This window comes from Xiphophorus maculatus, chromosome 11, assembly GCF_002775205.1.
Source record: "Xiphophorus maculatus strain JP 163 A chromosome 11, X_maculatus-5.0-male, whole genome shotgun sequence".
NCBI lineage: Eukaryota > Metazoa > Chordata > Actinopteri > Cyprinodontiformes > Poeciliidae > Xiphophorus > Xiphophorus maculatus.
Window position 1 is genome coordinate 15,069,912 of NC_036453.1, and position 14,609 is coordinate 15,084,520.

A 14,609-nucleotide genomic window follows, 5' to 3' on the forward strand; every position below is an offset into this window, starting at 1 on the left:
GTACCTCTTTTCTGTAATTCACCTCATTGTTATCCTGATTGAGGCCTACAATTGTCATGTAATTTTAAAGCATGCTGACACATCCTGTATTTGTGCTGCTTTACATGATTTGTATACAGATTTTTCACCGGATAAAAACCTCTTGCTTTGAATTAAAATTAATTTTTGTTTTTTAAAATTCAACATTTGATTGAACTATTAAAATAATTTCCAGTGTACCACACGACTTAAAGGAATCTAGAGGAAAGTGTTTTTAAATTAATTTTGTCACAGCACTGCGGTGTGACGTATGTGTTTTATGTTGGCGTGTATTAAACACATGTCCATGGTCCATTACAGAAGAGAAGCTTTATAATTCATATCCACAAAAATAACATTCAATAAGACAAGGTACAGAATATTTTTTTCCATTAAGTTTACATGAAAGAAATTAAATGCAGAAAATAAGCGTTTGACATTTGGAAGATAATTTATATCTTAGTTTTAAATGCTGTTATCTTAATATCTTAATCAGAAGCTATGTTTACTGACTATTCCACCTTTTACACAGAGTAATCATACTTAAAAAAGAGAAGATGACAATTTAAAAAGTAAGCTAATGCTATCAATGACTAGTTAGGTAATACTGTAACGATTAAGACAAAAGAAAATCAGATTTCATATACTCTATTAGGGCAATAAAAAATATACTGCTGTATAAGTAATACTGTCAAGAAGGATGCAGCCAGATAAACAAGTGACATGACGATGCTGCAAAGGTATTTCAGCTTGACAAACTGAGAGTGGACCTTCACATATCTCAGCTGTCGTGTTCCTTTTTCTCTGCTACTTCTTGTTCTGATGAGTCATTGCAATGTTTCCTCTCTGAACAGTTCAGACCGCTCTCAGTGTGATGTGTTGGCAACAGTTGCCAAAATCACTCATATGAGTTTGTTCCCAGATGGCCACAGTTTGAAAACACTTTACATTAAAATGATCATTGTAAACATATCGGTATGTTTAAAACCCATTTTAAGAAGAAATTCAAAACCGTTCAATGTATATATATATATTTTTTTCACAACAGTAATAATTAAACTGACCAGGTTTCAAATATAACTGCTCCTTGTTCACAAAGTTTTAAATCTGGCAGGTCATGGCTGTGGGGCTGAATATAACAACATATTCCCTTCAAAATGGAAACTAAAGGCTTACAGTCTGGAATGACCTGCAGAGAAAAAGGGAAGTTAAATGTGTAGCATATCATAATGGCCAAGCCTTTAGAGAAGACTATTTATTATTGTATCATGTCAGGAGAGCGCATTATGACATTCTGTATCGGTTAAAAGATCAGGATTTCCATGTTTGCTCAGTATTCGTAAACAGAGTGAGGTCTTCTCTATGATGTGCTTCTAGTGCTCTGGCTGTTGAAGCTAATGTGTCTGGACAGGCAGGGAATTTTTTCAATCACCAGTTTGTTGAAGTGACTCTGGAACTTTTTCCCTAGGAATGTGTAAAACATTGGACTAATGCAACAGTACAAGTATGCAATGTTTCGGGTCAAGTAATATGCATAATCTAGGTTTTGTTTGGTGGAACATGATTCTTCCTCGTCTGTCTCGCCAGCTGAAATACGAATTGCTCGAAGAAGGCATACAAGATTGTAGGGTGTCCAGCAGACAAAAAATGTGAAGATGATAACAAATATTAGCTTTATGGCTCGACACTTCTCCTTCATCCGGGTGGAGAGAATCCGCAGTGTGATCCTAACGTAGCAGTACATGACCATTATCAGAGGTAAGAGGAAGAAAATCATGAACTGTTGATAGAAACTGACCAAACGCCAGACTCTCATACTGCTTGCTGATAACCCTGATTCTTCACACATTTTGCCTTGCATTGAGTTCACAAACACATTTCGAAGGACCAACTCTTTAACACTTGCTGAAATACTGATACACCAAACAATGACAGACGATATCATGGCATACTTTTTCTTCCTGCGCTTGCAAGCTGCAAGCGCATGCACCACAGCTAGATATCGGTCAAATGTCATGAGAGTGAGGAAGAGGATGGAGCTGTAGAAACCGATGAAATAAGCACTGCTGACCATTTTACACAGAGCTTCTCCAAAGATCCATTCAGACAAATGGTAGGTAGCCCAGAAAGGCAAACTGGAGGCAAAAAGGAGATTGGAAAGCACCAAATTCAGCAGAAAGATGTTTGTGACTGTGGTGAGCTTCTCATACTTGAAGATAATGAGGAGGACAAGGCCGTTTCCAAGGTAACTCAGGAAGAAGTTAACAAAGTAGAACACCGGGATCAATTTTGCACCAAACATGTTAACAGTCTTTTTGGCACACAGCTGGACAACTTCACTGACCACGTGGCTCGGGTCCTCTGTTATATTCATATTCTGCAGGTAGAGCATGTAGTTATAGTCATCATCATCCTCCATGTCTGGTGTTTCTCCTGTGGCACATTAAAGAAATATAGAAGTCAGACTAGAGCTAGGATAAAATCTATTTTCCTATAAGTTACACACAGAGGCCTGGGTTGAAACTCTTACACGACTAATACAAGTCTGAACAAAACAGACAAAAGGTTGAAAAACTACAATTATTTCCCCAAAATTTATAGACAGACATTAGTTATTTTTATCATCTGTATTACCTTATTAAGGTTAGTTGTATGATAGCTTGTGCTTCACCATGTCCAAAAGGTTATTGCAGATATGTAACATAACTAAAAAGGCTAACTTACATATATTCATACATTCACTTGCATACATCCAACATAACTGAAAAGGTTTTGGCCAAAATCTGCTTGCACATGCAGCTCAACACATAATATATTGACCTTGGTCAATATATTAACCATCACAATATGTTTCTAACAGAACAAGGCCTTGTACTTAATTTGTACTTAATATTGAAATATGAATATAGACTAAAATCTGTATTGAGGAATTTTTCTGACATTTATTTGATTCTATGTACTAAAAGTTGTTAAATAAAAAAGTGGATTCAACCAGATGCTACAGATAAACAGGCCACTTAAATCCCAATTGGGGCTTTTCTGCATGAAATTTCCATGTTCTCCTCATTCTCTCTTTACTTGCATGAAAAAAATTGAATGCAAAATTCACAAATACATGCACAAGTCTATGTGAATATTCCTGTGTTGTCTAACAAAACTCATTGAACACTGAGTATTGAGAGAAGAATTAATTTTAGTACATCTTTATCAGATAATGTTGTAACAACATTTAAAGAATCAGTCCCCTTTTTAATTTCCTTAATATCCCCAGACAAGAAATAATTATAATAAGTTGCAGTAAGTAGAGACTGTATTAGAAATACTGTATGTCTTAATCAGAGACATTTAGACCTAAAGTTATATCTTTTAAAACTCCCACATTTATTCCATTAGAATTGTTACCTCTTAAATGTTTGAGATTTGTCATCTCCCATCTTCATATTTCTATAATTTTACTCTGATACTTACTCTGATATGTTTACATATGTCTTAGAGAGAAGTATAGTGTTGAAATAAACTTTACCCATTGATTCATAAACATTTTGTCACACTGATGTTTTTCGTCCCAAAATCAGGAATTGAAACTGCTGATCAGCAAGATTAAAAAGTCACGTCTCCTACGCCTTCGCAACACTGGTATATGTATATGTTTGTATATATATATATATTTAAAAAAGTGTTGCTTCTTACCAGAAATGATACGTTGCCAGCTTTATTTTTGAAGAACATTGTGTTTTAACTCCTGGCTATGTCCGGATGTTGAGATTGCACTGCAGATTTCTCACAAAAAGCTGTGCTAGGGACTGAAATTAACACCGCCATCAGAACAGATGCTTCTCTTGGGTCATTGCTTATGTTTCTCCATCTTAATATTATTTCAGAACAAAGCTTTACGTTCAAACCACCAAACTGTCCAAACATCTGGTCACGTTTCCTGATGAGCGGTTGCCACATTAGGTGCTACATCTAAGCAGTTCATGGCTGCTTCCTACAATTCTAAGAAAAAAGCAAGGCTGTAAGAAGTCATCTTTTTTTAAATTTTGTTTAAGAAATATTGAAAGTCTTGAATTTGGTGGGTGTTTTGCACAGTTATTAGACTTAAAAATGTTAGAACCTGCTGAAAATCACACCATTATTAAGTCCTGATATATAAAAGCCTACAGTTATAAGTACAGTTCCTATTTGTACAATGAGTGCATATGAATAAGAGCTTGAAACAGTTTGAGTGGGCAACTTTCATTAAATTAAGTCTATTTTTTTTAACGAACATTAAAGCTTTCTTCATCAGTAGTAAAACTTTAAGTTCCCAAAAAGCTGATTTAGCTAGAAACGTCACTTTTAAAGGAAGTCATTATGGTAAACCTAAAGAATCAGGCCTTCTCGTGAGTTTAAAAGAAAATCACTACATAAAATAAATAAATAAATAAATAAATAAATAAATAATAAAAAAAAGAGCTACCCCTTAAATAATTTCTGAAACTATATCCTGGTTATAGTTTCGGTTTAGAAAAGTGATGAAAGTAACATCTATATATGTGATTCTCACAATACGACTTTAGCTAAAGTTTTATAAAATAACAACAGCATCAAGAATCAAGCCAACTTGACCTTACCAGTGCAGCTTTGTAGATATCAGCCTGTGGTCAAGACCCAAAATGAAGTCGCATAAAATTTGTTTGCGACTTTGACTTTTGAGAGTAACAAAATCAGAGGGGGCTGTACCTTGGCAAACGGATGTTCTTAAAAGCCTGTGGGCGTGTTTGTGTCTTTCTGTAGACTATTCAGGAAAGATATGACACATGAAATCCAATAACTTTTTGCCAAAAATTTACTTCTATAAGAAGCTGTTATGCACTGTAGCTTCTCAGGAACAAGTAATAATATTACTTGGGTGATATTATTTTGAAGCATCACTACTCGAGTAAAATTCTGCGCTCACTGTGAGCATGCAGTTAACAGTGGACATTGTCTCTGCAAGTACTTAGTATTGTTCCAACATGTAAACATTACCTTCTATAAGTAGTGGTTTCAAAAGTCACGTCATGTTATAGAATACTGCAATAATTATAATTCTATATTTTGTCTGTATGATTACATCATTTTCACAACTTAAGTCAGACTGCAAAAAAGAAAACTACTCAAGTACTCAATACATGAGGCCTTTTTACTGAATATGTTTTGCTCTTCAGTAGTTTTTCCCAGATGACTATTTTTTACTTCTACTAATACATCTCCAAAAATAATAATTACGATGTAATAATATAATATTGCGTAAATGTGCAATCTCAAAAAGTAAAGGGGTTATTTTTTAGAAATGTATTACGGAGTCAAATTCTGACAAGCAAAACAATAACTGTCTTGCTTGTCAGTTATTGTAGGATGAAATGACTGGCAAGAAATATTGCATACATTATTCTAATTTTTTTGAGTTGTGCTAGTAAAACTAGTCATCCAAAAAACTACTGAAGAGGAAAAATATTCATTGAAAACATGCTATGTATTGAGATAAAGACATGGAAGTATAACAGTAGTGCTACTCTTGATTACTATTTTTGACTGCTCTACCTATGGAGGAATTTTTCTGCCATAATCCAATAGCACACATTTTCAACGTGAAAGCAGAATTTCATATATTTTGTTCTCAAAACTTTTAACACTTTTACTTACATTTTTATTTTGAAAGCAGGACTTCAGGCCTTTCTTCTCCAAACTTGTAATGATTGTTCTTAAAACTTCTCCTCGTGCTCAGACTCGTGCTAGTGCCAATCTTCACTTGCAAAACTCTCTGCTCGCTTGGTGGAATTTTCCTGCCATAATCTCGTATGTCATCCACCACCAGAGGGCGCTGCAGTCCTCCCGTTCTGGATCTCGGTTCTGAACCGAACAGGTCCGGTCCAGAGTTCATTGGGTCACAGATTAGAATCAGAAGCAGGGAATAATTATAAATATCATTTATTGTAAATCAATACAATCGCAGATTCAGCTGATTGATTATACTGACTGAACAGTGAGCGACTCATGCAGTGTTGGTTTATAAAGAGGATAAAATGTTAAAGAATCAGAACCGACTCCGGTCCAAAATAAAGCTCCCAGATTTTAGGACGTTAGATGATTTTATGTCCTTAATAAAGCACTAAATGATCAGATTAACGGATAATCTGTTGGCATTTAATGTCTCAAGAATCAGAATGAAAAACCTCTGAAGCTAAACATCATCAACAAACATGAGGAAGTTCTGGAAGTTCTCAGGTCCATGAACGACACGGCAAACGTCCCAGCTAGAACCAACGGAGCCGTTTGGACCTGCAGGGAACCGGAGCCAGGTTCTCCTGGTTCAAATAGCTACACATTATTGCTTCAAATATTTTAATCTGACTGTATTCTTCACTTCCAGAAAACCCGACTTCCTCTAAAGGTTGTGGGATAAAATTCTGCTTGGTTCTGTTTGGGTTCAAAGGTCACGAAGCAAAACATGGTGAAAAACTTCAAACTTGATGAGCTGTAAAGGTGAGAAACCTCAGCAGAGTGGAGGTGACCAGATGTTCTGGTCGGATCCGTCAGACGGCCTTGCCCAGGATCAGGACGCTCATGAAGAAGAACATGACGAAGAAGAGCCACATGAAGAAGCGGTCCATGACCTTGGCGACCTTCCTCCACTCGGCGACGCGGCTCTGGGCGGCGCGCTGGTCCTGGTACGACCCGGCGATGGACTCCACGCTCTGCAGCAGCCGCTGGTGCTGGCACACACACCTGGTTCTGACCCGGATCTCCCTCTGGGTCGCCCCGCCGGCCGGCTGCTCTGCCTCTCTCTCCTCGGAGTGGTCGATGGTGACCAGCAGATCCTCCTTCCACACCGCTTCCTGCCCCCCTGGACCCTCCTCTTCCTCGCCCCGCCCCCCCCACGCCCGCCCGTTGACGTCCCAGCTGGCTCCTCTTTCTCTGTCGGCGGACCGGCTATGGGACTCCTGCCGGGACAGCGGCTGCTTCCTGGACGGCCCCCCCCCCAGGCAGCTGGCCCCCACCTCGCTGACGAAGCAGATCCGGGCCAGGAAGTTGAGGACGAGGAGCTCCGCCCACTTTGGGACGGGCCGGGCCTCGGAGCCGCAGTGGTGAATGTTCATAATGAAGATGGTGAGGGCGGTGGAGGCGGTGACCATCGTCATGGTAGCGATGTAGTACTTCCCTAGTGGGACACAGACAGGTTACCATATGGACTCAGAACCGGGTCAGACTTAAAGATCTGGTACCATGTCTTCCAGGGACATAGTGCCATTTTACAGCTCAGTAACTATGTTATAAAAATATCAAGTACAACTTAAAAAATGCTACTTCCTTATTTAATGCTCTGAAATTGGGCCTCTGTCTCTTTAAGAATCTCCTCTGAAGCTCCGCCTCCAGGAAGTCATCCCAACATGGCTCCTCTTTTAACCCTTTACCATTATTACCAGCATTGCTCTGAGAAGCAGCTCCCATAATGAGCTCAGTAGTTCCACCAGCTCTCTGCTAATTGCTGCTGGCTAGTCTGAAGGAGCTGACAGGGGGAGGAGCTGCGCCTTGAAGGCAGGGCTAGGTCCACCTAGGCGTTTTGCTCAGCTGAATGGTTGTCATGGAGATTAAAGGATTTCTCACACATGAAAGAATCAAACCAGCCCTGCAGGGAAAAACAACATGATGAAAACTGATTTTACGTGATACTGCTCCTTTAAACAGAACCAACCCTGACCACAGCTAACTGACAAACAGATTATTTTTCCCATTTCATCCGTATGGTCGTAACCACGGCGACGAGGTCAAAAAGACATGAATTTATTAAAGCTGAATATTTATTAAGCCTGATTTCAGCCTGCTCCTTTCTTCTTCCGTCCTCAGTGTGTGTGTGTGACAAGGTGTGTGTGGGTGACTCGGTGTGTGTGTGACTGGGTGTGTTTGAGGATTTAAAGCTGCTGCTGCCGGAGCTACCCGGTGCTGAATGGATCGGCGGATCCTGAGCTGTGATTGGTGGATTCGCTGACAGGAAGCATCGACCCGCCGGCTTCCTGCTGATTGCTCTGCCACAGTCATTACGGCTGATCTGCTGACTCAGCAGGATTGAAACTCTTCCTGGTTCTGCTCTGATGGAGCGACCCGATGTGGATCCCGGCCAGGAATCTAAATCCTTTAATTAGGAGCAACGCCTTCGCCCCCCCAGCAGAGCAGAGCTGGAGGCTTTATCTGTTCATCTGGAAGCCGTTTCCTCCACGGAGTCGGACTGAAACGCTGCTGCTGCTCATTAAAACTTCCCTCAGAGAAATTACAGGATTCAGTGAGAAAATAACTTTATGCCTCCAGGCAGGTTTATTAGATCAAACTGCAGCGTCTCTGTTCTGTACGATTGATTCTGATGATTATTGATGTGATAATAATGTGATTATTAATGTGATTGAACTCAGCTGTTTTACTGATACAAGCTGACATTAAACCTCTGCCTGGATGCAGCATCAGCCTCATCTGCCTGCAGCTTTAACAGCAACAGGGGAAATTAGAAACCTGCTTTTTTATCTAATGAAGAATCGTAGAAATGTACATAATCTCTCACTGCATCACATTAACTTTCATATTTATTTCTCCTGAAGATATAAAAACCAGAGAGAAATATTAACATTTCTGCCTGAGATCATTTCTGAATAAAACACCGTAGCATACAGTACTTCTTGTTGTTGTAGGGCAGGCCGTTTTAGCATTAAATCAGTTTCATCTATAATTACATTCTAGTTATCTAAGCAACGGCTGCTGAAATCCGCAAAGAATTTCCTGTTTCTTAGAAGAGATAAAAGTGCTGCAGTCGAACAACTTAAAACAATATTTGATTTTTAATTTAAATTTTAATACGTTATGTAAATCTGGGACATTTTGACAGAATAATTATCAGTGATGTTTCCTGACTAGTTGGAATGTCCATTCAACATATCTGGAATAGAAAAACCATCTAGATTAAATATATCTACTTCATTCGAAGACATAACGAATTATGACGAGTCGGAATTCCAGATATCTATAAGTTAGTTTTGATGAGTCATCATTAGGTTTCATCTGCACAAATATAATATTATATATCTAAGCTTATTATATCTTGAATGATGGAGTCATTAGTGTGTCTTCAATTGGACCCAAAGGTAATCTGTCTTAATTGAGTTTTATGTTGATGTTTGACAGCAGACATGTTGAATCCTCCAGTCAGAGACGTTTGTTCTCTGCTGAGGTTCAGGACAGAGGAAACTCCTCACCGATCAGCGGGACGCTCTCGGACGGCGGCATGCTCTCGGCCACCAGCAGCTGGAACACGGTGAGGGCCAGCAGCACCGTCACGCCCAGCGACACCTTCTCGCCCGAGTCGGCCGGCAGGTAGAAGCCCAGCGGCGCCAGGAAGGAGATCATCATGCAGGGCAGCAGCAGGTTGAAGATGTAGAAAGAGGCGCGGCGCTTCAGGTGCAGCGTGAAGGTGATGTCCGGGTACGGGTCCGAGCAGCAGCCGTACAGGATCACGTTCTTTTTGGCCGGCATGCGCAGAACCTGCGGGACAGGGGTCAGAGGTCGGTCAAGGCAAGCCGGGCAGCGGGCGACCCGGCCGGTGACCGCCTACCTCCCACTCAACGTTAGGGACGAAGTCGGCCAGGTCGGCGCTGTCCAGCGCGTTGAACAGGTCCATCTGGTTCCCGTTGTGGGTCCAGGAGCCGAAGGTCAGGTGGCACTGCTGAACGTCGAAGGGGAAGAACGCCACGTCCACCGAACATGAGCTCTTAGTGATGGCCGGCTGGTCCCACGTCACCTGGCCGTCGTTACGCAGCACCACGTTGGTCTCCATGGAGCTGGAGAACTCATCGTCCGCACTGCGGAGAGGCGAGGGTTAAACCTGGAGGAAACCAGGGCCTGAAGACCACAAGCACTATCCACCCTACAGCATCCCCACCCTGTGCCCTATCCCCGCCCCTGCAGTAGCTCTCCCCTAGGGGGTGGAGCTAGAGACTCTATCAACCTGACGTAGCCCCGCTCACCTGTTGTAGAGCACGATGTCGGGCCTCCAGACGTAGCTGCTAGGGATGCGGACGACGTCCAGGCCGTCGTACTCGTCTCTCCTCCAGCTCAGGAAGGCGTCCATCCACACCTGGCGGACCCACAGGTAGGTGGTCAGGATCTGGTTCCGCTCGTCCTGCAGAGAGCGGAGCGGTGAGAGTGGGGAGCCGCCGAGCGCGCTCAGATGGTGGCGGCGGTGTGGTTACCATGTCGATGATCTGGGACAGCGTGATCTGCAGCGTGACATTGATGACGTGGTCGGTGTCGTCCACTGGCCGCAGAGCGTTGGTGTAGTTGGAGAAAAGGTCGCTGAGCAGCTTCTGGGCGAAGCGGCCATGGGCCGAAAAACACCCTGCAGACCGGATTACTCTGGATTATTCATTCTTAAAGACTTAGTTTACAACTTTTTCTCATGTTTCTTTAATTTCTCTTTTCAAACATTAACTTGTTTCCAGGAGTTTCTGTCCTCTTATCTGATTGTGAATCGTTTCTAATCCGCAGCGCTTCCTGCTGCAGCTGATTCATTCCCTCCTTAATTAACCTGATCATCACCTCAGCCTTAATCTGGAACAGCAGGATTACACTAATCCACTCATTAATGAGGAACAGGATCAGAATCTGATTCAACTCTTTTAAAAATTAAAGTTGTTCAGCATTCTTTTCATGAGTTCATATTTCTGTATTTATTATGTTTTATTGGTTGGATGCCTGCAGCTGCAGACCAATCAGATGAGAGAACCCTGCAGGTGATCCATCAGAACCTGATCTCCGGTTCTTCCCGTCTCCTCCTCTGACCCTCATAAGGGTGGAGGGAAACTCTGCAGATCCATAAATCAGTAAAAAAAAATCCATGAACGGCCCAGAACCAGCAGCAGAACCAACTGGGCCTGCTAAGGTTCTGTCGTGATCCCGGTTTGGCCCAAAGCTGCTGGGTTCTGATGAAATGAGGTCCAGGTGAATTATAACTAGAATATGAATGAATCTCCTGTGGTTCTGATGGAAACAGGAATAAAAACCCAGTTACTCTCTGTGGCCGTTGGAACTGAACTGGGTTCTTGTTCGGCTCGGTTCTGGGTCCGATTCATGTTTCATTGAGTTGAGCAGCAGCTCGTTGAACTAAAAAGGAGCGGCTGCTGCGGCGCTGACCTTCAGATTCCTGAGGACAGGAGACGCTGCTGCTCTGGACAAACATGGACATGCTCACTGGACCCGGTTCTGACCCGGTTCTGGCCCACTATCTGCACCAGCTGGGGCTGTTTGTCAGAACCTGGCGGCCTTTAGCGCGTCTGGGAGATAATCTGAGACGGGACGCCTCCCACGTCTCTCTGGGCTAAACATTTACCTTGTTAGGCTGATTCTCTCTGGCGGCCATCTTGTCTCTGGGGTTATTTACCTCCAGATTAGATCAACTTCCTGCTCAACGTCCCTCTGTTTACCTCATTCTAACCCTTATTACTCAGGGTGCGCTTTAAATCTAAGGCCCAAATCACGACCAGAATCAGATACAGATCAAGTCACCATAAACTTGTGCTGCATTACATCATGACATATTTGCTGCTGCCTCGTTAATAAACCCCAACGTCTGATTGGTTCCGCTGGCTTCAGGGGAACCAATCAGGTGACGCCTTAGTCCTCAAGTCACAACATTTACCCAATAATTACCAATAACTTAAAGAAACATTTTATTTATTTACTCATTAAGGGTAACTGAATGAATCTGATGCGTCAGGAGGCGTGAAGCGGGCGAGTGTCATCAGAGCCGCTCTGCCTGTCGCTTCTTCTTCCCTCAGCTTCAGAGAAACAATCCTGGGTCCAATCAAATCACCAGAACCAACTTCCTGTTTCTGTCTGAAATGTGGAGGAAACTCTGGTTCTGCTGGACGGACAGATGGCTGCTCCAGGTCCGATTACCTGGTTCTGAAATGATCCAGACACCAAGCTAATGCTAACATGGATGGACAGCTAACAGCCGTTAGCTTCCCATAATAATCCACCAGCATCACTGGATAATAATAATAATAATAATAATAATAATAATAATAATAATAATAATAATAATAATAATAATAAATATTATTAACGATAATATTAATATAGTAATATAATAAGTACAGTTATTAATATTATTATTATATCATTGGTAATAATAATAGTAATAAGTAATAATAAAGCTCCTGGTTTCACAGTAAGCCAGTTCTTCCTGTCCCTCCGTTACATTTGATAAATTCTGGAACTGGACGGTTCTGGTCGTTTATTTCTGTCTCTTGTGATTCGAGCCTCAGCCATTAAAGCACTAGACGTCCATAAGCATCTCCCCACTCAGCATGATGCTGCCTCCACCGGATCACCAGCTGGGCTGAGCTCCGCCCACACTGGAGCAGAACCCACCAGAACCAGAAGAACTCGGCTCCCGAAGCTCTGCTACTTGGAAGGTCCTGGTCCAGTGGATTTGTGGACCGAGAACCGAGTCACAGAAAACCAAACCAGCCGGGTAGAGCTGAAGAAATGTAACCAGAGAGGACATGGAGAACCTCCAGACAGGTTCTGGTTCTGCTGGATCAGCTCAGTGAGCCTAGATTGAAGGTGCTGGTTCTGATGAGAAAAGGTTCTGCTGAGGTTCTGCTCTGATGCTTCAGAGGCTGCTGGTTCGGAAACTGGACCGGACCGGGAGTTTCTGCCTCACTCTGTTTAACACCTTGGTTCTGTCAGAACAGAAACTGTTCTGAATCGTTTCTGTCCTGACGGTTCTGACCCATTCCACTACGTCTCACTGCCCAGCAGAACCAGAACCCGTCTGTAAAGGTCCTGACTTCTGTCCTCCAGGTGGGACGTGATGGACTCTGTCAGTCCAGAACCTCCACAGAACCGGTTCTGTTGTCAGAATAAAGCATCAGAACTTTGTGTCTCACTTCAGGAACCAGTACCAGTGGAGGATCCGGTTCTGGTTCTGGTCCTGGTCCAACCCGAGCGCAGACCCACATTACGCTGTTCTTACCTGGAAGCAGCAGCAGCAGCAGGACGGCCGAAGTTCTGCAGCAGAGCTCCATCCTGGTTCTGATCTGACAGTCGGACTGGGTCCAGCCTGAGGAGGAGAGGGAGCGGGAGGGGCTGAGGCAGAGGATGGTGATGAAGGTCTGAGCGTGTGCAGTAGAGCACTGGTCTCTGATGTATGAGGAGTCGTTAGTGCTCCTCTGGCTCTGCACCATGTTAGGACAAAACTCTGCAGGACACCGTCCACCATGCCTGGAGGACAGACCTGGTTCTGTCCACAGAACCAGGTCTTTTGGGTTCTGCTGACCCAAAACTCCATCAGTCAGTTCCTCTTTGATGCAGTTAAAGAAGACAGACTGCAGTTCATCTGATTCACGATTGAATCAGATGAACCGATTCAATCTTTTGAAGATTTCTGCCTGAGCATGCTCAGTTCAGATCAGTTCAGTTCAGTTCATCAGTTCAGTTCAGTTCAGTTCAGTTCAGTTCATCAGTTCAGTTCATTCATCTATTCATTCCAGTGGATCCTGGTTATCAGTGCACAAAGCTAAAATCATTGTTCAGATGAGATTAAAAAGTTTCTAAGGAAACCCAGCAACATGCTCATCATGCAGACGGACCTGTAGAACCTGTCAACGTCAAAGTCTGCAGAGGTTTATCAAAACGTGGTGAAACAGGAAAACAAGTTGACCTTTTTCTCCTACTGCTCTCCAGTCTGCATTATCTGCTGTTATTCCAGCTCTTAACTTTTTGTTTTCTCAGTTATTTCTACACCTGCTCTGTGTTCTGATTGGCTGATTCCCTCCTGGAGGCGGGGCATCAGCAGTCATGATGCTGCCATCTCCTAATAGTTTTCTGTCTCCTGCTGTTAACTGTTCACTGTAACATAGAAAGTTCTCCTGGTTCAGTTCTTCTGCTCTGTCAAACCTCCAGTCGGGTCAGACGGCCGCTGGTACTGACCCGGTTCTGGTTCTGCTGGAGGTTTTTTCCAGTTAAAGTGAAGCGTTTCCTCTCTACTGTCGCCCCCTGCTGGCCAGGTGCAGCTCTGCTGGGTTTCCATAGAAACTGAATTGATTTAACATTCCTCCATTGAAATGTTAAAATAGAAAAACAAAATAAAATATTTTCATGAGAGCAGAAGATCAAAGATTCCTGCTGTGAACAGAACCAGAACCAGTACCAGTACCAGGACTAGAACCAGGACCAGCTGATGGTTCTGGAGTTTCTGATCCAGTTTCCCAGCTGCTGAAGGACGGAGTATGTGACGTCAGCTGACTGTCCAGCAGGGGGCGCCAGAGACTTTTACATCAGCAGGATCAGGTTCAGCTGCTGGGTTAGGGTTTCCACCAGGCTGCAGATCAAACGTTACATGTTGCTTTTGGGTGTTTCTGATATTCATATATTGATTTATTATTGATTGATTTATTTGCTCTGCCTTCTGGAGTTGTTTTTTTTTTTTTATTTGGTTTGGCGTCTTGCACAATGATGATAAATGAATTCTGATTCTGATCTGATGGGCAGCAGCACCAGAACCGGAATAGAACCAGAAC

The 14,609-nt window shown here is 42.7% G+C and overlaps 2 protein-coding genes across 2 annotated transcripts; both read right to left on the bottom strand.

The window, feature by feature from the left end:
* Positions 1 to 333: 333 nt before the first annotated feature.
* Positions 334 to 4,695, bottom strand: LOC102224575 (C-C chemokine receptor type 4-like). The gene is made up of 2 exons (XM_014470443.2): positions 4,632 to 4,695; positions 334 to 2,451 (listed from the first exon to the last, which is right to left on the bottom strand). Exon 2 carries the CDS (start codon positions 2,435 to 2,437, stop codon positions 1,379 to 1,381), a length of 1,059 nt encoding a protein of 352 aa, XP_014325929.2. The 5' UTR covers positions 2,438 to 2,451; positions 4,632 to 4,695; the 3' UTR covers positions 334 to 1,378.
* A 1,331-nt stretch (positions 4,696 to 6,026) lies between these two features.
* LOC102233145 (neuronal acetylcholine receptor subunit alpha-10-like) lies at positions 6,027 to 13,274 on the bottom strand. Its single transcript, XM_023342166.1, has 6 exons — positions 13,064 to 13,274; positions 10,275 to 10,420; positions 10,050 to 10,204; positions 9,638 to 9,884; positions 9,282 to 9,567; positions 6,027 to 7,201 (listed from the first exon to the last, which is right to left on the bottom strand). Exons 1-6 carry the CDS (start codon positions 13,272 to 13,274, stop codon positions 6,576 to 6,578), a joined length of 1,671 nt encoding a protein of 556 aa, XP_023197934.1. The 3' UTR covers positions 6,027 to 6,575.
* Positions 13,275 to 14,609: the final 1,335 nt, after the last annotated feature.